Genomic DNA, 22850 nt, shown 5'->3' with positions numbered 1-22850 from the left:
TTACCTGGGGATAACTCGGGAACAGGAAGATGTGGCCCGATACTCTTCCATGTGAATGGGTACTGAGCCCTCAACCTGGGGCTTCACAAATTCTAAACAAGGTTTGTGCTGCAGAGCTGGAGTCCCAGCCCTAGTAGGGATGTGTTTTCTGACTCCTATTCGTCACGGGCTCCATTCCTAGGTGAGGAATGCAGATGGTAGTATAATGTATACATTACAGAATCCAAGAGGAGAAACGGCATCTGTACTGCACTGGTGTTCGCTGCTCTCGGTCGTCGATCACTTCGACACTGCTATGTGGTAGATTGTATTCAGAAAGCTTTCTAAGCACGGAAGGTTCGAATCCAGCTGCTGCGGAGGCCAAATGTGATCACGCGCCGGAGAACTGATGTGAAGTTCGGTTTTGCAATTTCAAGACGAAAAAACTGGATTTGGTCCAGATTTTCGTTGGATTGTTTCAGATTTTTAGGGGCTTTTTCCCCTCCACTCCATGATGAACATTTTGGCCTAATAAAAATGTCTAACCCTCATGATGTTGTTTAAAGCAATGAACAAGATTTTCAAATTGCTTTGAATATTGTGCCCATAGGCCTCTCTGGTCAGCACACCGGCAGAGCGCTCCTTACCCGAGGACGGAGCTTTTCCTCCCGGAGAACTGTTTTTGTAAGAAATGCTGCCACCTACCGGTCTCTTGGGGAATCACAACAATCGGCGAATGGCACTTTAAACAGTCAATTGCTTTTTACAGTGACGTCTCCACAGGTAGAGGTCTTGCGGTCATTACATGGCAAACAACAGGTTTCTGAAGGCAGTTCATTCGAGGGGGAAATGGTGGCCAATGTCAGTGTTGTCCGGACATGCCCAACAGCTCACGTCCAATATCTGCAGTCCTTTGCACGCCAGTTATAACACAATAGAGTTGTCTAAAATCTAATAGAAATAAGAAAATGATAACAGTAAAAACAGCTCTACTTCCTTTGCAGAGCTGCAGTACATTTATAGCAAACACAAATTTCTCCAAGTGTCTTCTGGGGGAAATTCAGATAGTGTGATGGGTTCTTCTCAAAGAGGGACAGCTCTTTGACCAGAGAGCTGCAAACATGAAGGTGTCCAGTAAGAACCTCATTGACGTTTTAGCTCGTGTCGGGAGTGACTTTCTGTCTAACTCACGGCCACTCTGTCACATATGTTCATGGTTGTGTTTTCACAAAGGTGAGAAACAAAAGCTGGCATTCATTGAATGAAGCCACGTGACTCTCTGGGATGGTGTAGCTGGTCCTAGTCCCATGGTCATTGTCACGCCAGGCTCTAGCACAGAGGAACTAACAGCCTAGTAAGGTTGGTGTCGGAGTGTAAACCCCCACAGCTGACCCACAGGGCCTCCACCCTAGGTGGCAAAGCTCCACTGTCTGACCGAAAGGTATATCGGAAGCAAACAGACAGCAGGTGTTCAGCAGATAAAACATTTGTTCACAGAATAAAGTCAGGTTCTGGTTTCTGGCTAAGTGGAGTGGAATGAGGTGGGGGAAGCATTTCCAATTTTGTCACAGTGACATTCGCCTCTAGTTATTATAAAATACTTTAAAAGTGGAAGGGATGTTCGTCATATCAGTCATTTAGAACTCCGGGGTGGACCCTCTGCTCAGTGCCTGCCAAGAGCCTAGACTGGCAGACGCTTTGTCATCCCTGCCGTCTCTGGATTTCAGGGCACTCCACTTCTCAGCAATGTCACAGAATATCCTGGCTGCAGACACTGCTCTGCAGGAGATCTTAGGGCACACCGTCATCCTTTGTCAGTCACTGGGGTGTTTGTGCAACACACTGGAAGGACAATTTATGCATATGAAATCTGAAGTTGATTTAAATATGCATAGGAGCCTGAAGAAAGGCTCCCAAACCCTAACCCTAACCCTAACCCTAGCCACAGCTTACAGTCCAGGGTCTGCCAGGTTCTGCCTCTCAGGCCTTAGAAAGTGCTCAAACTTCCTAGAATCTTGTTAAAAGCCAAGAGCTGGGGGTGTGTTTGTTTCGTTGCCATGGTGGTGGTGATGGTGGTACTAATGTTTAGGAGTCTTGTGTGCGGCCGGCAAACATGGCCACTGAGCTATATCTTCAGCCTGATTTTTAACCTTCAATTATTTTGAGATTGAGTTCCATTTCAATGTCCAGGCAGGTCTGGAGTTCAATTTAACCCCCCAAGACTGGCCTTGAAATTTCAGTCGTCCTGCCTTGGGTTCCTGAGTAGCTGGGATTACAGGCCTGCCAGCCTTTTTTTTTTTTAATTTATTTATTTATTAGAGATTTCTGTCTCTTCCCCGCCACCGCCTCCCATTTCCCTCCCCCAACCAAGTCCCCCTCCCTTGTCAGCCCAAAGAGCAATCAGGGTTCCCTGCCCTGTGGGAAGTCCAAGGACCACCCAACTCCATCCAGGTCTAGTAAGGTGAGCATCCATCCAAACTGCCTAGGCTCCCACAAAGCCAGTACGTGCAGTAGGATCAAAAACCCATTGCCATTGTTCTTGAGTTCTCAGTAGTCCTCATTGTCCGCTATGTTCAGCGAGTCCGGTTTTATCCCATGCTTTTTCAGACCCAGGCCAGCTGGCCTTGGTGAATTCCTGATAGAACATCCCCATTGTCTCAGTGTGTGGGTGTACCCCTCACGGTCCTGAGTTCCTTGCTCGTGTTCTCTCTCTTTCTGCTCCTGATTTGGACCTTAAGATTTCAGTCCGGTGTTCCAATGTGGGTCTCTGTCTCCTTTCATCGCCTGATGAAGGTTAATATTTAGGAGGATGCCTATATGTTTTTCTTTGGGTTCTCCTTATTATTTAGCTTCTCTAGGATCACTAATTATAGGCTCAATGTCCTTTATTTATGGCTAGAAACCAAATATGAGTGAGTACATCCCATGTTCCTCTTTTTCCTGCCAGCCTTTTAAACTGGTTCCCGTGTGTAACTGATGATGCCTGTTTGTACCTACAAGCTAAGGTCCAAGATAGGAAGGTTCCCAGTTCTAATGCGTCGAGAGAGAATCTGATTTATGATAAGGCCGAGGAAAAACCGTTCCCCTTCATTTTCTGATTTTCCCCACATTTTGGATGCATCTGTGTTTCTTAACAAAGACGTCTGCAAAGCTGTTTTAAAAGGAAAGTCCTTCAGCCCTGCTGAGATGGCTCAGCCCTGCTAAGGATATGGCCTAGCTTGGTCTTGCCGAGATGGCTCAGCCCTGCTAAGGATATGGCCTAGCTTGGTCTTGCCGAGATGGCTCAGCACATAAAGACGTGTGCTGTGGAAACTGACCACCTGAGTTCCGTTCTTGGGACCCACATGGTAGGAGGGGACCAATTCCTGCAAGCTGTCTTCTGAGCTCCACACATACCTACACACACTCATGAACGAACACACACAACAATGACAACTTAAAGATGAAAAAATAGAATGTTTCTCATCCAGCCCTATCAGCTCAAACTTCTTGCTCCTGGGCTTCTAAGATTTTAGAATACATACCTCTACTATAAATGATATTAGAAAATCCCAACTTCTGGGACCATCTGACTACCAGAATTGCCCAAACACCAATCCCATCTTTGGGCAGAGTGGATAGCATAAAATAAAGACAGAATTCTGAGTTTGAAGGGACTGAAATCAGACTCCGGACTATTCTGGAATTACTCTCAGGCCTGATGACTCTGTTAATCAAAGCTGTTAGAGTCCTGAGGAAGCTTAAAGAGGCAGGAGGCGGAGAAGGGGCTGCATACTGACTGCTATAGACTGAATCCTTTATTTCAAACAACGGAGGTCAGACACCCTCCCTTCCGAAAGGGGTGTGTGAGACAAGGGAGAGAGGCACTCGGAGTTTATAGAGGGGCTTGGGAATGGCAAGTGAGATGCAGCCTCAGGGGCCTGTGTGCAAGCCTACGATTTCACCTCCTTGTATTGTTTCTCCTTTGAGGCAGGCTATGGGGAGACAATCCAACCCACTGATAGTGATTTGAGCAAGGCCATATATAACTTCATAAGAATTCGACTTTTTACAGCCAAGGTGTTCCATCAAAAGTCAATTTAGAAGTTTCCTGGTTTTATTCAGAGCTCTCTTTCAGGTCCCCTTGTCTCGACCCTTTTCTTGTGGTTGTCACAGCACTCCTTTTTGCTGTGCCGCGGGGACATTTTTGTCTGTTCAAGGCCCCTGAAGCAGGTCTCTAGAGCTCCCTGGTGTACGGTTGCAGGCTCCATCATGCCAGCATTGCAGTCCAAGTCTCTCTTCTCCCCTCTGCCATCTCAGGGGTTATTCCAAATAAATGTTTTCGTCCAAAGTCCATCTCCACATCGGGCTCCCATGAAACCCAATGACTCATTCTGATCTCAAATGTTTGGAGCACCCTAATACAAGAGCATTTAGAATGACCTCATTCAGTGACAGCAAACAGAAGTAGGAGACAATGCATAAACTCGTAGAGAATTCATTGTCAGACACTCGGGGAAGAACTTGGGCTAGGAGCATAGGCCAGTAGCAGAACATTTGCCTAGGATGGTCAAGGCCCTGGATCATTTGATTCCCACTACTAGGGCGGAGGATTTTCAAACAGCTAGAACTGCCAGACAGGACAAGATGGTCTAGACTATCTCATGATCGAGTTTCCTATTGTTACCGTCATTCGACCCAAATGGAAGAGCTGCTTGTTGTACTAAGGGCTCTCTCTCTCTCTCTCTTACACACACACACACACACACACACATTGGAACACTGAGGGCACTCAGCATTCAGTAATTGATTCATAGCACCAAATTGTGCAGGAAGTCACTCCAGAAAGCTAAACATGATTTCTCAGTAATCCAAGGTGTGGGATCCGTCTACACTTATCCAGGTCAGTTCACTGGCATGTAAGACCAGGATGGCCACTACACAAATACCTTCCTTTAAACCAAAGAGCCTGTAGCAAAGTCGGAAAGGCTGCAGGCTAACTGTTTCCTTGGTATCCAAACCACACCTCACAGGTGCTTAAGTTGAACAGTCTATTAACGAGGTCCTCCAGCTGATGTCCTAATGAGTCTACTGACATGCGGCTCACAGCTTACTAACTTGCAAGTGCGGCCACAAAGATGCTCATCTCAAAGCCGTTCCCTACCTTCCTTTCGTCCTGACATAAGTACACCAAAGAACAGCCATATATTTTTCCCCCTTTAAGATGTCCATATGTAACCATCATTTCAGAGAATAAAATGAAGAGTTGGAAAAGTTTGGCAGAGAAGTCTAGGACACAGGCAGCTTGAGGATCCAGAGTGTCTGTCAGGTGTATACTTACTGAGCCTATACCAAGGGTGAGCCCTCTTGCAAAGGCTGGGGACATACAGGAATGATGTACAGAGGCACTGGTGCCATGCATCTTATATCCGAAATTGCAGAGAAACTTGACAACCTTCCACTCTGGGAAGCCACAATCACCAGTTGCACCCCTAGCGTGGGCCTGTGTCCTGAGCAGGGGCTCTGTGCTAGGCTGTCTATCTAACCTATTCCAGGCTATGGATTTGATCCCAAGCACTAAAAAAGAGAGCACTTGAGGGTCTCCAAACTGATCCCGTTCTCCTCTTTTCTTCACCCTCAGATCTCCACGGCATCTCTGACATTTTTAATCCGCATCTCCAAGAAATGCTTGGTTATCCAGAACATAGTCATAAATTTTGCAAGATGAATTTCTTTTTTCTGTAAAGGCAAACTCAGCAATCTTTGGGGGATCTGGAGACTGACAGTGCAGCTGACCTACTGGAGACAGGCGGTGGGAGGGCCCTCACTGGTCTAAATAAATAAGAGTCTGGAGTCGGGAGCCCTCGGCTTGGCCTCAGAGCTGAAGGTTGGACTCCACCTCCAGGCAGAATGAGACTCAGCCTAGCAGCCCTGCTCCTCCTGCTGGCCAGCTGCCTTGCTCCAGGCCACGGTGAGAACTTTCACTTATGATTTCTCTAGCCTTTGAGCAGAAATGGTCCTCGCCATTTCTTCTTCAATTAAAACTGGGAAGGAAGTCTTACAAGAGCAGGGGTGGGGGCTCAACTGCTTCCAGATTTGGAAGGGTGAGGTCCCAGGGAATTAGCCCTTTAAAAACGGAAGCTTTCAAAGTGTCAAGACTGTCCTTTATAGAGGAAGGATGGTGCGGGTTCGTAGGACTTAGGTATAGTTGTGTATTGTTGGCTGTCAGCTCAGACGCCGACAGGAAGACTCCTTTGCACAGCTCCTCTTTGCTCTGCCTCTTGTCGCCACTCCTCGTCAAACCTTGGCCTCTGAGTCCGACATTCCCAGGACAGTTGCACGTGGTAAGGCCTGACACCCTAAATAAAGCAGAGGCAAGGAGCTGACTTCAGCCTGAATGGGGCAGCTGTCTCAGCGTGACTGCATGAATGTCTAACTGAAATAGCAAGGTGTGTATACAGCTGAGGGGATGGATGTGTGGGCAGAGAGAAGCACTCGGGTTTACAGGACAGATAATTACGCTTAAGATGTGCAGGTCCCCCCCCCCCACATCCCCATTTTCACTCTTCCTTCAAAACTCATTTCTCTCCTCTCCTACGAAGCTTTCATGCCGCTGGTGACAAAGTTAGCCCCTAGGAAATGCTCCGTTCCCAGTATCAGTATACAGGCTATGTGTAACATGACCTCAGCTGTGGTCTAAGGATGGCTCCCTTGTTCAGCCCACAAAACTGTAGACACCTTGGGAACATGACGCTTTTACTTATTCAAAGGATTTTATAAATATCTTTTGGTTTTGTTTGTTTTGTTTTGGGAGACCAGGTCTCAGTGAGCAGCTTTGAACTTATAAAAATCATCCTTTGTCCAACTTTTCAAATGCTTGGATAACCCAGCAACAATTTCTTTAAAATAAATAAATAAAAAATAAATAAACCTTAGACTTCACAAAAATCCATGAGATGAATTACCACTAAAATGTCTATAACTACTAAGTATTGTGGCTGAATAGAGCCTCCAATTTTTATTATTGGTTTTCCTTTGGTGATAATTATGAGAAATATTGAGAACCAAGATATTAAACATGAGTGAAGAAGCATCCTCCAGGGGTTTTCTCAGATAGAGAGGCAGTGAGGGTGGAGGGTTGCTAAGAGAAAGGATTGTGAGAGATGCTTACAATATTCGCCAGTCTCCAGCAGCATCTGCTCCTCTGCTTTTTCGCTGGGAGCGGAGATCAGTTGATTTCCTAGCACATTAGGTGTAACATAGTTGACTGTCCCTAGAGCATCAGCTGTCAAATCACCTAAATGCCAATATAACGCCACAAGGACAGTCAACGAATGCTACGACTTTGAAAAGCTAAGGTCATTTCCATTAAGGTTTTGGTAGACAACATTTGGAAGCACACAAGGCAAAACAAACAGAAATACACAAACTGAAAGCTTATGCAGCTGGCTTGAAATGTTTGCCTCTACAAAGGCGTGATATAGAAGATTGGTAGTTCAGTTCTACTTCTAAGTTATAGGCCCAATGGGTTGAAGTGACTGATTCTGCATTTACAGGAATCCTGGAGGCCAATTACACAAGCCTAAAGTGTAAATGTTCCAAGACGATCTCAAGGCCTGTCCGTCCAAACATCATAGAGCGGATTCAAGTCACACCTCCTGGGAATGGCTGCCCAAAGTTTGAAGCCCTGTAAGTTGCAAGAATTAAAAAAAAAAATAATAATAATAAGTTACATAATTTCTCTCCTCAAGTGAAAAACAGATGAAGAAATATATTTGTAATTAGCAACAGTATGGTAGCAAGAATCTCAGAGACCAATTTGATGTTGCTAAATATCTGAAATTAATCATGAAAATGTGTAATATTTAAATACTTGTTTCTCAGCAATCCAAAGCTGTAACCTCTTGCTCCCTCGTTGTATCTCTCAAGCTGCTCCACCAAGGCCTGTGTGTGTGGTTACAGAGGCTGAAACGGGGGAAGGGATGTTAAGGAGGTTAACTCACTGAGGCTTCAGGAAGCTAACCTGCCTGCAGCACCCGAAGGCAGGGATGGAGTCAGAACTCCCTCTCTCCTACACAGCCTTTGAAGGATGCTCACACAGAGCCTCATTCTCCTTGTTGGAACCTCCCTTTTAACAGCAGCTCGCCTTTGCCCTCCCTTCTCCCCGCCCCTTTGCTCCCCCTTCGTTCATCTCTGTGGACTGGGCTAAGGAGGAGACCCAGAACCTCACAGATCCCAGACCAGTTTTCTCCTTTTAAGCCACACTCCAAGCCCTTGAGAACTTCCTCGGGCTTTGGAAAGTTTGTAAGCAACTATGCTTGCTTGTCCCGTTTTGAAACAAGGCTTTGTAGCTGGGACCAGATGTATTTGACTGACAAAGCAGAAATACAGGTTATCAAAACTCTGTGAAACTTTTCGCCATGATGGCATGATACTTTTACCAGAGTCTCCACCAACGAGAGTTAAACTAAGCCACAGTTACTTCCCTCAAACTCCACAGTAAAGTCTAGCCATGGGGCCCAATGGGGGGGGGGCAGAGCACTAGAACCCTTCCTTGCCTTTTGGCTGCATTCTCCTCCCTTGGTTCAATGCTCTCACCTCTCAATCAAGGGAAGTAGGACACCCTCCCTAATTGTCTCTGCTTTCCTAACACCCGTTGTTTGGAAATAATGAAAGTTTTAGTGTACATCTTCTTGTTAAAGTCAGCATTTTTGAACAGTAGGCAGATATGAAAATGAAAGCTACAGATTGTTGGGAGAAATCCATTAGTCAGGGATGAACATATCCAGGTGGCCAAAGTCTGTTTTGCCATCATGATTCTAAAACCAAACTGGCAGATGCTGCCTTGAGGCCCCACTTGTTTTATGGCTTCTAAGATTGACCTAAAGAGGTAGAAATTCAAACTTAGGCCCGGTGGTGGTGGCACACACCTTTAATCCCAGCACTAGGGAGGCAGAGGCAGGTGGATCTTTGTGAGTTCGAGGCCAGCCTGGTCTACAGGCACCAAAGCTACACAGCAAAATCTTGTCTCAAACCACCCCCCCAAAAAAAAAGGAAAAAAAGGAAGAAAAAGAAAGAAATCGAACTTAGATGGATGGTTCCTTATTCTTTATAGCTAAGATGCCTGATACATCAAGATACTGCATTTGCTTAAGCTCACACAAATTAGTGTTTATAGTCTCCTGGTTTTCTACCGCTTGGGAGACCTTACTCTTCCATTGCAGGGAGGAACATTAGCACCATGTCTGGAACTTGATAACTATTCAGGTCACAGTGATTGCTGAAAGTGTGGTTATGAAGTCAGACCACCTCTGCAAGAACTCCAGCAATCCTGCTGTATTGTGCGTTTGCAGTACAATTTCCATGTGTTGTTTGAACTCTCTGAACTCTGCACTCATCAGGAGAGAAAGCAATGGTTCTTCTCGAACAGGACTTCTGAGGGAAGAACTGAGGTGACCATACGGCCTATGGCACACAGTGAGAACAATGTCTGACAAAGGTTGGCCATTCGCTATGAGAGTTGGTTTGTTGTGGATTAATTTCTCAGGGCAGGAAAAGTCTTGCCAACTGGTGACTTGGAGAAATGTCACTGAGCCCAATTGAAACTTCTTCCATATTAAAATATATATATATTTTTTCAGATAAAACAGTTTTTCTAGTCTGTTTTGCTCTCCTGAGCTCAGGAGATAAGACATTTGAATGATACTGGGGTATAAGTTTAGAAGTGACCCAACTTTGGAGTCAGCTTTTTGGCCCTTCTCTAACTCATAGAAAGACTATCAACAAGACAGTCTCTTAGGACATATAGGCTTCTGTCAACTTGGACCCCCAAGCTCCCACACATCGGTCCACAAACGGTCGTCCTCTTCTTCCACGGACCTCACACCCCAAATCGCTTCTTCCAGATTCGAAGCTTCTTGCTCAAATTTTGATGTTTTTTTTTTTTTGGAATAATTATTTTGACAATCCTCTTCATTATTAAAAAGCACACAGGACAAGAACGCACCACTGTTTCATCTTTATTTGTGTTTATTTCGCTCCAGGATCTGGACTAAGACTAAGCAAATTCTATGTGTGAATCCTCAAGACAGATGGTTCAAGACGGTACTCAAATATATACGGAGGTAAGTGAAGCACACGAGAGCTTTCCTAGCCGGCCACACTGGGGAATCCTTTGCAATTGGGAAAAGTCATCGGACACATGCTGTCCCTCTGTTTCCATGTGCCGGCTAGAACAGGGCTAACTCGTCCAGCCGTTCAGACTGCTTCAGCAAGGGTGCCCAGGAGCCATTATTTGATGTCACCAGAGGGAAGTTCTAGTTTCTTGTGTGTGTTTCTCTAAGTGTGACTTATGGCTTTGTTTTTCATTCACAGAAAACCTCTATCTTCAACTCCCCCAGCTCCAGTGAGTAAGAAAAGGACCACCTGAAGGCCCTGTCCCCCAAGGAACGCCTGCACCCTCCTTTATCCCCGCTCTTGGTTGAACAATTTCCAAGAAAATAAATTCCTTTTACAAACAAGCATGCCTGTGTGTAAAGAATACCCTGCAGGATTATCCTCAACCTACATTCTTGTTCTTTAACGAGGGTTATTTGAGGATGGGTGCTCAGTAACACCCATGTGTTTGGTAATAGGCCTGTTGTTTAAAGTCAAACTGTCCTAGGTTGTAATCTGAACCTGTAGCTTGTATTAACAAGAAATGTATGAGGTATACTTCCCTTGCTTCACCCCCTTAAGGAAGGCGGGTTTCCCTAATGGTCTTCATAGTTTGCTGGGCATCCCATGCCGTTCCAGCCGAACACGATGCAGAGTAGGTCTCCATTTGTGAAAAGCCTCATGAAGAAAATAGAGCCCTTCTACTTTTAAAGGTTTCTTGTATACAATTTATTGTATCAGATTAAACCCTGTAACATTGAAAGATTCTAGGCTTAAAATTCCAGGCTCTCCAGTAGTATACAAACACATTCCTTTACACCGTGGCTCTCATTTGTTTGGTTTTTTTAATTCATATCTTTCACATAGACAAAAATATCAGTCTCTTGTATCAAATTCTTTAATGTTTTCTCTTCATCTAATGTCATTCAATAAACTTAATCAAATATCTTGCTTATAAAAATAAATCTTGCTTATGACCCGTTCATTTTTAACAGACAATTTTTTCTCACTGAGATGGTTTTCAGCTGTTCCCAAGGAGACGTGAGGTTTCAATCATGTTCATTTTTTTCCTGCATATCAGAGCCCTCTACAGATGACCCCAAATTATGTCAGCCACCAGAGCAGTTATGCGGTGGGAAAGGTTTGCCTCAGAGGCCTCTTTCCCCAGGCATGCTAAATGTGATCGCCTCCAGACTTCAAACCCTTCCACAGACCCGTTCTCGCTGCCTGTTTACATGGATTCCCAGAGTCTCCAATGTTTCACTTGACAAAGTGTTGCATTGAGTTGATAGGCAGAGGACTTAAAGGCCATTCTTTCCCAGCTCTGCGCTGAGGTCGCAGCCTGACTGCCTCTTGGCCTCCTTGGCTGCCTTGTGGTCTGTTCTCGTCCCATTTGGCTGGCTCTCCCATTTATCTCCATTGATTGACTCACTCATTTATTTTGCGGCAGGGTGGTGGTGGTGTTTGGTTCTGTGTGGGTTTGCGTGCGTGCTCGTGTGTGGAGGGTGTGTGTGTGCATAGGAAGAATTCAGACCCCAGTCTCATTCCTCACTGACAATGGGCTAGCTCCTAAGTAGGCTAGGCCAGCTGTCTCCATTTCCCCCAGGAGAGGGATTAAGTGGCTGGGACAGGTGGGGAGGGGGGAGGATGGTCTAAGCTCAGGTCTCCTGGCTCTTTAGCAAATATTTTACTCATTGAGCTATTTCCCAAGTCTTTTCCCACCCCATTTTTATTTTAGGGTTGCTTGCTTGCTTGCTATTTCTAGTCTTGTTTGAGACAGGATCTCAGTCTGTAGCCTGGGCTAGCCCGAAACTCACTACATATGCCAGGCTGTCATTGAACTGCGGTAGTCTTCCTGCCTCGGCCTAGAGAGCACAGGTGTGAACCTCAATGCCCGGCTTTCTCCTTTAATTCATTTTTTTTTTTTTTTTGGTTTTTTTGAGACAGGGTTTCTCTGAGGTTTTGGAGCCTGTCCTGGAACTAGCTCTTGTAGACCAGGCTGGCCTCGAACTCACAGAGATCCGCCTGCCTCTGCCTCCCGAGTGCTGGGATTAAAGGCGTGCGCCACCACCGCCCGGCTCATTCATTTTTTTATTAAGTATTTTCAGAAAGAATAAATGCCACTTATAGATATTATATTCTCCATCATCTATAATTTGACATTTTGATTACAAATATGCACAGGGAATATACAGTATCTTCAAAATCCTACAACCAAGTGCTCTTTAAACCTCAGCGTTTAGAGACTGGGAATTGAGCTTCAGCTTTATTGTGGCATATAGCTCAACAAGTATTCAGGATCCTCAAGTCATCAATGCTGCCCTTTCTCATGAGGCAGCTACTATTAACCATTCTTGAGAGCTGGCAGAAACGGGGGACAATAAGTGGGCACCAGGAACCATCCCTATAGCACTACTGTCTATGGGAGGTAGATACCATCAGTAGAAACAGAAACAAAGAGACATTCCTTGCTTTCATCCATATAACTAATCAAAAACAAACCAGAATTTGAGCCCAGGCTCTCCAGACTCCTAAGTGAATGTTCTTCATCGTTACATTAGACTGAGAATACACTCCAATGTATGTTCTGACTTCAGCCACTCTGCCTGGCCTCCTCTTCAGAGCCAGTCAAAGCCACAGGACACTGTGTGGTAGGAAGAACTTAAGGGGGCGTGGGCAAGGGAAAGAGCCCCTGACCTTCACCTGCCCCGACCTGATTTATGTCTCTTGTTGACTGAGTCAAGAGCTTTGACACCGTTTACTAGAGGTCAGCCTACACAGACACTGTATGTAGAAATATGCTTCCTAAAAATGCTACAAGGTAATTAATACGACTAATGAGGCACACTCAGGATAAAAACTACGGGCCTTAACCTTTTTGCATGAACTATATAAAGCAAAACCACTTGCACGTGTTAATTTGAGGAACGTTTTGCCTCATTTCTTCCTCATATGTACGCCTTCCCTGTGCTTTATAAATCATCCATAATTTCATGTAACAACAACAAAAATACTTCTTTTAATAAAGACAGAAGGAGGCTGACATCTTTTTCTTCTTCCTCGGCCTCAGTTATAGATCATCTCCTTCAAACAATGCAACTCCAAAGCCCCCAAATCGCTAACATAGGTGGTTCCTCTCCCACACTCAACCTCCTGCGCATGGCTGTCCTTTCTCCTTAAGAGTACACTTGTTGGCTTGGCTTGGCTCTGACTCATGAAGAAATTCTTTTCTGTGGCAAGTCAAGAATTCCAGCTCTACTCTAGGGGGGTATCTGAGGCTCTGAGGGGTTCCTCAGACTGCATAGATGGGGCTCTGGGGGTTCCTCAGACTGCATAGATGGGGTGTTTGAGTCTCTGAAGGGCTCTCAGACTACATAGATGGGGTGCCTGAGACTCTTACGGGCTCCTCAGACTGCATAGATGGGTGTCTGAGGCTCAGAGGGGCTCCTCAGACTGCATAGATGGGTGTCTGAGGCTCAGAGGGGCTCCTCAGACTGCATAGATGGGTGTCGGAGGCTCAGAGGGGCTCCTCAGACTGCATAGATGGGTGTCGGAGGCTCAGAGGGGCTCCTCAGACTGCATAGATGGGTGTCGGAGGCTCAGAGGGGCTCCTCAGACTGCATAGATGGGTGTCGGAGGCTCAGAGGGGCTCCTCAGACTGCATAGATGGGTGTCGGAGGCTCAGAGGGGCTCCTCAGACTGCACAGCCACAACGCTGAGCTATAGAAGGCGTGTGAGACTCAGAGGAACTGGGGCTGCACAGTCAGCAACATTGAGCTGTGCTCCCTGTTGCTGCTGGTGACAAGACTGTAGATCATGGTAATATACTGTATATTGTTTTAAAGCTAAAAGCATTTTGAATATTTTTCATGAGGAAATGATAAGTGCTTTAGGCGAAAGACGTATTTATCCTGATTTGAACTTTACACAGTATATACATGATCAAAACATAACATGTGGTTCCCCAAAATATGTACAGTCCATGAGCATTAGTTTAAAAGGCTAAAAATAAGGGAAGGGTGGGGCACCCTCTCCGTTTTGGAGAAGGATGGGCGGCACATCGATTGCTCATAGTTCAGTCCCATGGGGGTGGGGAGGTCTGGGCTGCTGCAGAGCTGTGGGGCCTGAAGGCTCTGGGTAGGTGTGGAAAGGTGGAAATTGAGACGTGCAAGAGGCCTAAACTGTTTTTCTAGCATACAGGCACCCATTCCTCAGAAGTCACCGCAAGGAGAAGAGCCTTCAACTGACTTAGAACCAGGATTAAGTCATAATTAGCTGCAAGGGAACTTGTTATTGAACCAATTAACAGAGAGTCTGAGGGAAGGTTTGGAAGGGAACATCTGGAGATTGTCAAGACAGGATTTATGCACTCGTGACTACATGCATACATCTACACACATACACAACAATTAATTAAAATCAAAGTAAATAGAGTTGAAGGGAAAATACAAAGCAATGCTCACCAAGACAAAGCGATTGCTCTGGAAGGCTGAACAAAGGAGCCACCAGCTTAGCTTCACAACCATGTCCTAGCAGCAGAACGCAAGAAACCTGAAACTTACCAAGTGATCCACCTACCTCCAGCGTTCCAGGAGGAGACAATTCTCCTGCAGTCTCAAGGAAACAGCTGTGTGGGCTTGATTCTCTTGTCTTGTGTTCTTGCACCTTCTTTCCTCACTGAAAGGTCCATTTCAGTGCTCCCGACTCTGGAAATTCTCATGCATAGTCCGGAATTAATTCTCTTTCTCTGAGGTAGAGGAGCTAGAATTCAAAAACTATTGATGTGAATAACACCCAAGAAAGCTGCCTCCCCTTTGAGGTAATTATGATGCTGATAACACTTAGAGATATTGTTCATCTGTCCTAACACAGGAGAGCCATTTAGGGGGCTTGTGTTCTCCTACATCAGGTTAATCAAGCTGTAGTCTAGAGACGCGAAAACTTGCAGTCATTAAGGGTTCAGTCCAGCAAGTTGTGTGGAACAACCCAACCCTTTCCTGTTCCTATAATTCAGCTTTTGAGGATGCTCGTATAAACAGGAGCATACTATCTACAGTCTTTTGCCTGACTTACTTTTCCTCTGAACACTGATTTGAAGATATAACATGTTGCCATAGAAACCAGGTAATGCATGCCTTTAATCCCAGTGGTACATGCCTTTAATTTCAGCCTCTGAGAGGAATATAAAACGGGAGAGACAGCTAACTGTCTCAGTTTCATTCTGAGATTCCTGGAGGCAGGATCACAATTTTGGACTGAGGTAGAGGTAAGAGCCAGTGGCTGGCTGTTTTGCTTTTCTGACCTTCGGTTGGGCCCCAGTAGCTGACTCTGAGTTTTTATTAACTGTGCTTTACTTCCCTTCTTCCCACCAAGGCCAATCTCTTCACCTGGGTTTTAAATCACCCCACCCCCCACATGATGTCCTTTCTAAATAACCAAAGTCTCCCTCTCAATCAGTTCTCTCCCTACACCATTCAAACACAATCCAGTCTCTTCCATCTCCAAAAAGCAAGGTTTTTAAAAAGGCTTCTACCTGACCACTTTCTGGCTACCATTCCCAGTGCCTTCCTTACTCCTAAGCACCCTCCAAATCCAGCTTGGGCCACACCACTTCCCCATCAGGACTGCCAGGAGGTCACCAATGACCATGCACAAAGCAAATCAAGCTGCTGCTGTCTCCATGACAACGCTGGTTGAGTTTAATGGTTTGCAACAAAAACATTTATCTTTTGTCCACTTGTCTGCAGGTCAACTACAGTTCAGCTGACTCGGCTGAGTTCGGCATTAAGCCAGGCCATTTGGTTGGTTCAGAGCTCTCCAATGTGCCTCTTGTTTAGAGGAAAGTCAGTGGTGTCCAGCGTGTATCCTTGTCACAGTGACAGGAGAAAGATGCTGTGTCTCTTGGGGTCTCACTTGTCACTCTTCCTCACTGTTTTATTCACGGTGACAAAGAAATAATTGTACATAGATATAAGTTATAATTGTGATCGTATGAAATATGTATACATTATGGGTTGATTAAATAAAGTTAATTAACACATCTACCACCCATCATAGTCAGCATTCTTTGCGGGGAGAACCTTCCAACTCGACCCTTTTAGCAATTCTAGGATACACAATATGTTATTGCCTATGGTTACCATGCTTAGCCAGGCATGCTAGAGATAAAATAAACCTCTGACCCAGCTGGGTCTCTAATACCACTGCAAGGCCACGCGGAAGGGAGTATGGGAGCAGAGAAGGGTCAAGAATTGGGAATGATAATAAAATCCCTACAATTACCAAGTTGAGTCAGTATTCCATGCTTCTCTTAGGGAACCCAATCAGTCCACGGCTGAAATCTCTCCCTTGGCATCAGAACACCACACTTCCGGGTTCTGTCTTCCTTTCTGGCCTTCTCAGACCCATTATCCTGCTCACCCTTCTCTCTCAAGCCTCTCCATATCTAACTTTCCTTAACCCTCTTTTTAACACTATAAACTTGCTTCCCAAGAAGAAACTAAGACTACAGACTTCATTACCACGGAAGCATTTGGTCCCATTCCATCTTGCATCCCACATTCACTGAGTCCTCCTACATCTGAGTGACTGTCTTATCTCTGCTCTGGATTTTACGAAGCTACCCAAAACTCCATGTCGAGAACAAAAATCAGTGACTGAATTCCAGCCAGGCCCAATTCTAGCATGTCCCACGACGGTGATGTCCCCAACTTGTCTAGCGGTGCAAAGTAAAAAACTGGGGGTCATTTCAAGATTCCTCTCACCACTAGCTCCGTCTCTAGTCTCACAAAAATCTGAGGACCGTTTCCTTATGTGTTCCTCTTTCCAGTCCATACTCTCCAGCTTTGCCATAACCTGGTCCAAGATCAAGTTTCACCTTGGCTAGAAAGCTTAAGAGCTGCCTTCCTCTGCCTTCTGGTACCCGTCTCCAGAGCACTCTGGTACCCGTCTCCAGCGCACTCTGGTACCCATGTCAAGCGCACTCTGGTACCCGTGTCTAGCACACCCTGGTACCCATCTCTAGCTCACTCTGAAACCCATCTCTAGCACACTCTGGTACCCGTCTCTAGCGCAGTCTGGTACCTGTCTCCAGCGCACCCTGGTACCCATCTCTAGCACACTCTGGTACCCGTCTCTAGCGCAGTCTGGTACCTGTCTCCAGCGCACCCTGGTACCCATCTCTAGCGCACTCTGGTACCCGTCTCTAGCACAGTCTGGTACCTGTCTCTAGCGCAGTCTGGTACCCGTCTCTAGCGCAGTCTGGTACCCGTCTCCAGCTCACTCTGGTACCCGTCTCTAGCTCACTCTGGTACCCGTCTCTAGCGCACTCTGGTACCCGTCTCTAGCGCAGTCTGGTACCCGTCTCCAGCGCACTCTGGTACCCGTCTCTAACGCAGTCTGGTACCTGTCTCTAGCTCACTCTGGTACCTGTCTCTAGCTCACTCTGGTACCTGTCTCTAGCGCACTCTGGTACCTGTCTCTAGCGCACTCTGGTACCTGTCTCTAGCGCACTCTGGTTCCCATGTCTAGCGCACTCTGGTTCCCGTCTCTAGTACACTCTGGTACCCGTCTCCAGCGCACTCTGGTTCCCATGTCTAGCACACTTTGGTACCCATCTCCAGAGCACTCTGGTACCCGTCTCTAGCGCAGTCTGGTACCCGTCTCCAGCGCACTCTGGTACCCGTCTCTAGCACACTCTGGTACCCGTCTCTAGCGCAGTCTGGTACCTGTCTCCAGCTCACTCTGGTACCTGTCTCTAGCGCACTCTGGTACCTGTCTCTAGCGCACTCTGGTTCCCATGTCTAGCACACTCTGGTACCCGTCTCTAGCGCACTCTGGTACCCGTCTCTAGAGCACTCTGGTACCTGTCTCTAGCGCACTCTGGTTCCCGTCTCTAGTGCACTCTGGTTCCCGTCTCTAGTGCACTCTGGTACCCGTCTCTAGTGCGCTCTAGCATCTCTCCAGGATGGGATTTTCATGCTGCTGCTCCTGCTTTCCTTCTATGCCTACAGCCTGGATCAGCTTCCTTATAATGTACTTTCACACAATGTTATCTATCACCTCAATCTCCATGGCTAATGAGACCATCTGTCTCCCAACTAGGCTACTCTGAAAGGCAAAAAATATATCTAGTTTTGCTCCTCCCTGAATCTTAGCCTCAGTTATAGACTAGTAATATAGCAAATATAGTATTATATATATATGTTCAGCAGATATACATTGAACAAATACGTGAATGATGAGTGTCCTAACAGTCTCACTCACCATGACGTTTTCTGATCTTGTCTTATTTTTCTAACTGGATTGCAAACCTACTGGAGTCACCAAGTCAGACGTGTTTGTCTCCTGCAGACGGAGACCAAGGTGTTCAGTAAACGACACTTGGGCAGAATCAAACCATCTCGTGTACCATGTGCTTGTTTAAAATACTTAGGACACATTTTGTTCTCTATTGCTTGGGACATGTGAACAGGAAGCAGTTCAACCTAACCACGTGTTCCTAACGACCCTTGTGCATGTGCGCATCTGGCAGGTAACTGTCACTGAAATTCAATGCAATGATATAATGCTGAGACTTCCCAGGCAAATGCCACTAAAATTATGTCATGGGATTAAGGCACTATGATATATTACAGGAAAAGGAAAAAACAATGTGGGTGAATTTATCATAAATCTAAGATGACTAACATTTATTAAAACTCTTCAATGATATCATTTAGGGTGCAAATAAGAAACTAGAATCTAAGCTGAGACTTTAAAAGGAATGTGTGAAGGAAGCAGCAGAGACATGGGCAGGTTCATGGAGCAGGCAGGGAACTCGGGTGCGTATACTCAGGCCTAAAGGAGACAGGAGGAAGGGTGTTTGAGAGTTAGATGATTGCCTGACCGGAACCGCAATCATTGCTAGAACAGCTATGAACACAAGTGCATACTGACAGGGAAGGACTAAATTCCACTACCCCACCCCGTTTCCTCCTGTCTTCTATGCATTCTCCCCAACTGCATCTTTGATTAAATACTCAGAAGTGACCATATGAGAATACTAGTGTTCACAGATACTGAGGAACCTCCCCAAAGTCACATAGAGTGCATACCAGCTATGGTTGCTGAATCTTAGCAGGCATCTTCCAAATGCCCAATCTCAGCTCACTCTCGATGCTGGATGAATAGCTGTCTTAAGTACAACAGTTGTGAGCTTTTTCTTCAAGACAGGTTTTCTCTGTGTAACAGCCCTGGCTGTCCTGAAACTTGCTCTGTAGACCAGGCTGGCCTGGAACTCAGAGATCTGCCTGCCTCTGCCTCCCAAGTGCTGGGATTAAAGGCATGCACCACCACTGCCTGGCCAACTGTTGTGACTTTTAAAATAATAGTTTATGTAACTAATACAAGGGGTAGACATGCCTGCCACCATGCCTAGTAGGAGTCAGAAGACAGCTTTCCGGGCTCCCTTCTCACCTTCCACTGTGGTTCAAGAGATCAAACTTGGGTCATCGGGCCTATGTGATAAGCACCTTTACTCACTGTGCCAAACCATGGCCAAATTGTTAGCATCTTTATAACAGTGACACTTAGCAATGCATCCATTATCATGTGTCCCATTGAGGAGGGATAAGGATTCTAAATGATATCTCGTTGATGAGGTTCTTTGTGATTTTCTCATGATGTTGTCCCAACAAAGACTCCATCTCTTCCTGACACTGGATCTATGCCCCAGATTCTTCAGTTCACCCCCACTTCTGAGTATTTGGTCAATGATGGAGTTGGGGAAAATGGATAGGAGATATTCCTTCCCTGTTTATATGTGCTTGTGGGCATGGCTGTTACAGCAATGACTGCGGTGTCTGCCTTCTAACTCTCAAACACCCTTCCTCCTGTCTCCTTTAGATCTGAGTATATGCACCTGTGTTCCTTGCCTGCTCCATAAACCTGCCCATGCCTCTGCTGGTTCCTTCACTCATGCCTTTTAGCGTCTCAGCTGAGACTCTCTTGTTTCTTGTTGGTATCCTAAATGAACAACCTGAACAGCCCTATTTCCGCTCAACCCAGAAGTCAACTCCATCCCACCTGGACAGAGGTTTTAGGTAGTGTGACTACAAAGCGGTTCTTTACCGCCCCCTGGTGGTTGATTGGGGAAATATGTTCCGATTGAAGAAGCAGGCTCTGGGTGGGAAGCCTTAAGTTGAGTACACAGTCCCTTCTTGCCCCCCTGTTTAGTAGAATCCCTAAGAGCGTCTCCCTTGGGCTGCTGACTAGTAAATCCTGTGAGTCCTTCCTGTACATAGCCAAATTCAGAAGCCCAGGATCTGGCCTCCCAAGCCAGAATCTCACTGAGCAATGTCTGAGTTTGATAGCCAATCCTGAAACTAAAGTCCCGCAGTTTTAGTTTCCTGGCTGGTTCCTATGCACGAACACCGAGAAGCCCCCATGTTTTCTCTTTCTTACATCCTCCATCATCCTCACTGCAGAGCACCACATGCAGGCAATTCCCAGGCCCAGGCGTGATTCCTTTGCTTAGGCTTGCGATCAGATGAAGAAGGGATGCGTGGGGGAAGACTGAATCAAGATTTGCTCCCGTGGGCAGGAGTAAAGACGACGAGTTGCCAAGCCCTACAACCTGAGTTCAATCCCTGACCCACGCAGTAGGAGACAACCAATTCCTACATCCTCCATATTACATTGCCACAACACAAGCATATCCACACACATACACAAAATAAATAAATGGAAAGTCAATTTTTTTTAAAGATTTGGTTCTGCTATCTCTATGACTAACTCCAATATAATGAAATCATATTGTTATCAGACCTAGGGGTCACGACCTGTGGCACTTGTCCTCAAGAAGCTAATTAAAGGAGCCAAATTTATAGCTGGAACCAGAAAGGAGAGATTTATTCAGTGTGGCCAAGTAGAACAATAGATTTGGGGAACCTCTCAAGATCACCTTCAGGGTGGAGTGAGATCAGTTTAAAGAGAGAGCCTAGGACATGAGCTTCCAAATGGTCCATGTGAGACAGGGTTTCTCTATGTAACAGTTCTAGCTATTCTGCAATTAGCTCTTGTAGACCAGGCTGCCCTCGAACTCACAGAGATTCACCTGCTTCTGCCCCCCGAGTGCTGGGATTAAAGCCACCACCACCCAGCTACTTCTCAGCTTCTCATGTTCCCCTGGTCTTCTGAAAATGCCACAGGCAGCCCTGAGTTCGGTCCACGGTCCTCTACTGGCATCCAGTGGTAAGTGGCGCAATTGTTGAAACACCCAACTCATCAGCCCTCATAATGAAATCCAGGGAGTTTGGAACCCAAAGCCAGAAGAGACACGAGGAATGAAGGAAATGTGGCCATAGGTCACAGTCAGCTGAGACCTAATTCTTTCCTCTAAGGAGATTAATACCAGCTCATCGTCCACTGCGAGGTGCCAAGTTACAAAATGATTTCTCATGTGCTTCCTCTAAAATTAGGTGGGGAATAATTGCCAAAAGTTCAAGTAAGTAAAGACATATTATTCAATAGTAAAATTAGCGTTTCTAAATTTGCATTTCTCAGTACCAAATGGCAGGTGCCATTCCTGGCTTCTAGTCTGAATCATCACGGCACACACACACACCCACGCACACATACACACATACACATGCACACACGCACGCGTACACACACACACGAATACCTTTTTTCTATTTGCTTCATTTGCATGTCCTGCCCTTTCTGCTTCCGCCTCCTAAGAAGTAAGAATGACAGCAAGCAAAGAGCCGTGCACTGATTTCAGCAACAGCTCTTCCAGGGAGTGGGTGTTCCCTGTCAGTCAAGAGCAACCGACGTCCCAACCGACGTCCCTGGTAAGCCACCACATGTTAAGAAAAGCGTCTTTCATTTTGCTTAATATTTTTATCCTTTGTTGAGTTCCCAGTTGGAATGAACTCCAAAACTTCCACTTACAAAGTATCCAGCCCACACTTTCTGTTCGTTTCTTGTTCCGCCAATGCCCTTTCTCCACGTTCTCTCACTGTGATGACCTCATACGCAGGCACGCGCTTCGTGGCAGTTAGTGAAACTGAAAATGTCTATTGCAGTAAGAGGCAGGAGTGTAAACCAGGGTGAACAGACTTAACTTTGCCACAGTTAATACAACCTGGATTCAAGCCCTTGAATTTTTGTTTGTTTGTGTGTTGTTTTGGGGTCTGCCTTAAAAGCCAAGCAACCCTCCTAATTTATATGTTCCCTGTTATCGTCCATCTATTACTGTAGAATTAATGAGAAGGATGCTCCCCCCTCTAATCACTTCTTAGACAGATTGAAGAGTGCTAACTGACTGGGCAGTCCCCTGTCCGCTCACTGAGACAGCCTTGCCCATCTCCAGTTGCAGCAGCGCTGTATGACAGCCAGGGCAGGAGTTCAGCTTTCTCTGTGGACCTGTGACTTCTGGAAACTCTGGCCAGTTCCAAGGCCTACTGACTGACAGGGACCTTGAGTGTCCCTCTGAGGCCTAAGGAAGGCTAAAATTCCAAGGAAGATTAAAATTGAGGAAGTCTTCCAACTTTTTCTCTGCTCTCTCCATTGTCTGTGCTCCGGTTCCACATTCTGGACTGTCTCCCAAACCTAACTGCAGCCTCTGCGCTGGCCTTGACCCTTAAGGTCACCCCTCCACTTCAAAGTGAAGAATTTATGAAACTTTGGGGAAAACTTTGGTCAACATCTGAGGTTGTTTTTTAGGGGAGAGGGCAATACTTTAGTCATTGTAA

At 45.9% G+C, this 22850-nt stretch overlaps 1 protein-coding gene across 1 annotated transcript; it reads left to right on the top strand.

Annotated features, from left to right (window-relative positions):
* The first annotated feature begins 5830 nt into the window (after nt 1–5830).
* On the top strand, nt 5831–11088 carry Cxcl13 (C-X-C motif chemokine ligand 13). Its single transcript, XM_041671573.1, has 4 exons — nt 5831–5929; nt 7515–7647; nt 10002–10082; nt 10333–11088. The coding sequence occupies exons 1-4, from the start codon at nt 5869–5871 to the stop codon at nt 10385–10387; spliced, it is 330 nt and encodes a 109-aa protein (XP_041527507.1). The 5' UTR covers nt 5831–5868; the 3' UTR covers nt 10388–11088.
* The last annotated feature ends 11762 nt before the right edge of the window (nt 11089–22850 follow it).

The sequence above is a fragment of the Microtus oregoni genome, unplaced genomic scaffold, assembly GCF_018167655.1.
Source record: "Microtus oregoni isolate MIOR12 unplaced genomic scaffold, Mior012 000021F_ref0000039, whole genome shotgun sequence".
Lineage (NCBI taxonomy): Eukaryota > Metazoa > Chordata > Mammalia > Rodentia > Cricetidae > Microtus > Microtus oregoni.
The sequence above is the reverse complement of the archived record's forward strand: the minus strand, read 5'-3'. Positions and strand labels throughout refer to the sequence as shown.

Coding starts and splice junctions, on each gene's coding strand:
- Cxcl13 (XM_041671573.1), top strand. CDS start 5,869: ATGAGACTCAGCCTAGCAGCCCTGCTCCTCCTGCTGGCCAGCTGCCTT. Junction 5,930..7,514: donor CTGCCTTGCTCCAGGCCACG/GTGAGAACTTTC, acceptor CTGCATTTACAG/GAATCCTGGAGGCCAATTAC. Junction 7,648..10,001: donor TGCCCAAAGTTTGAAGCCCT/GTAAGTTGCAAG, acceptor ATTTCGCTCCAG/GATCTGGACTAAGACTAAGC.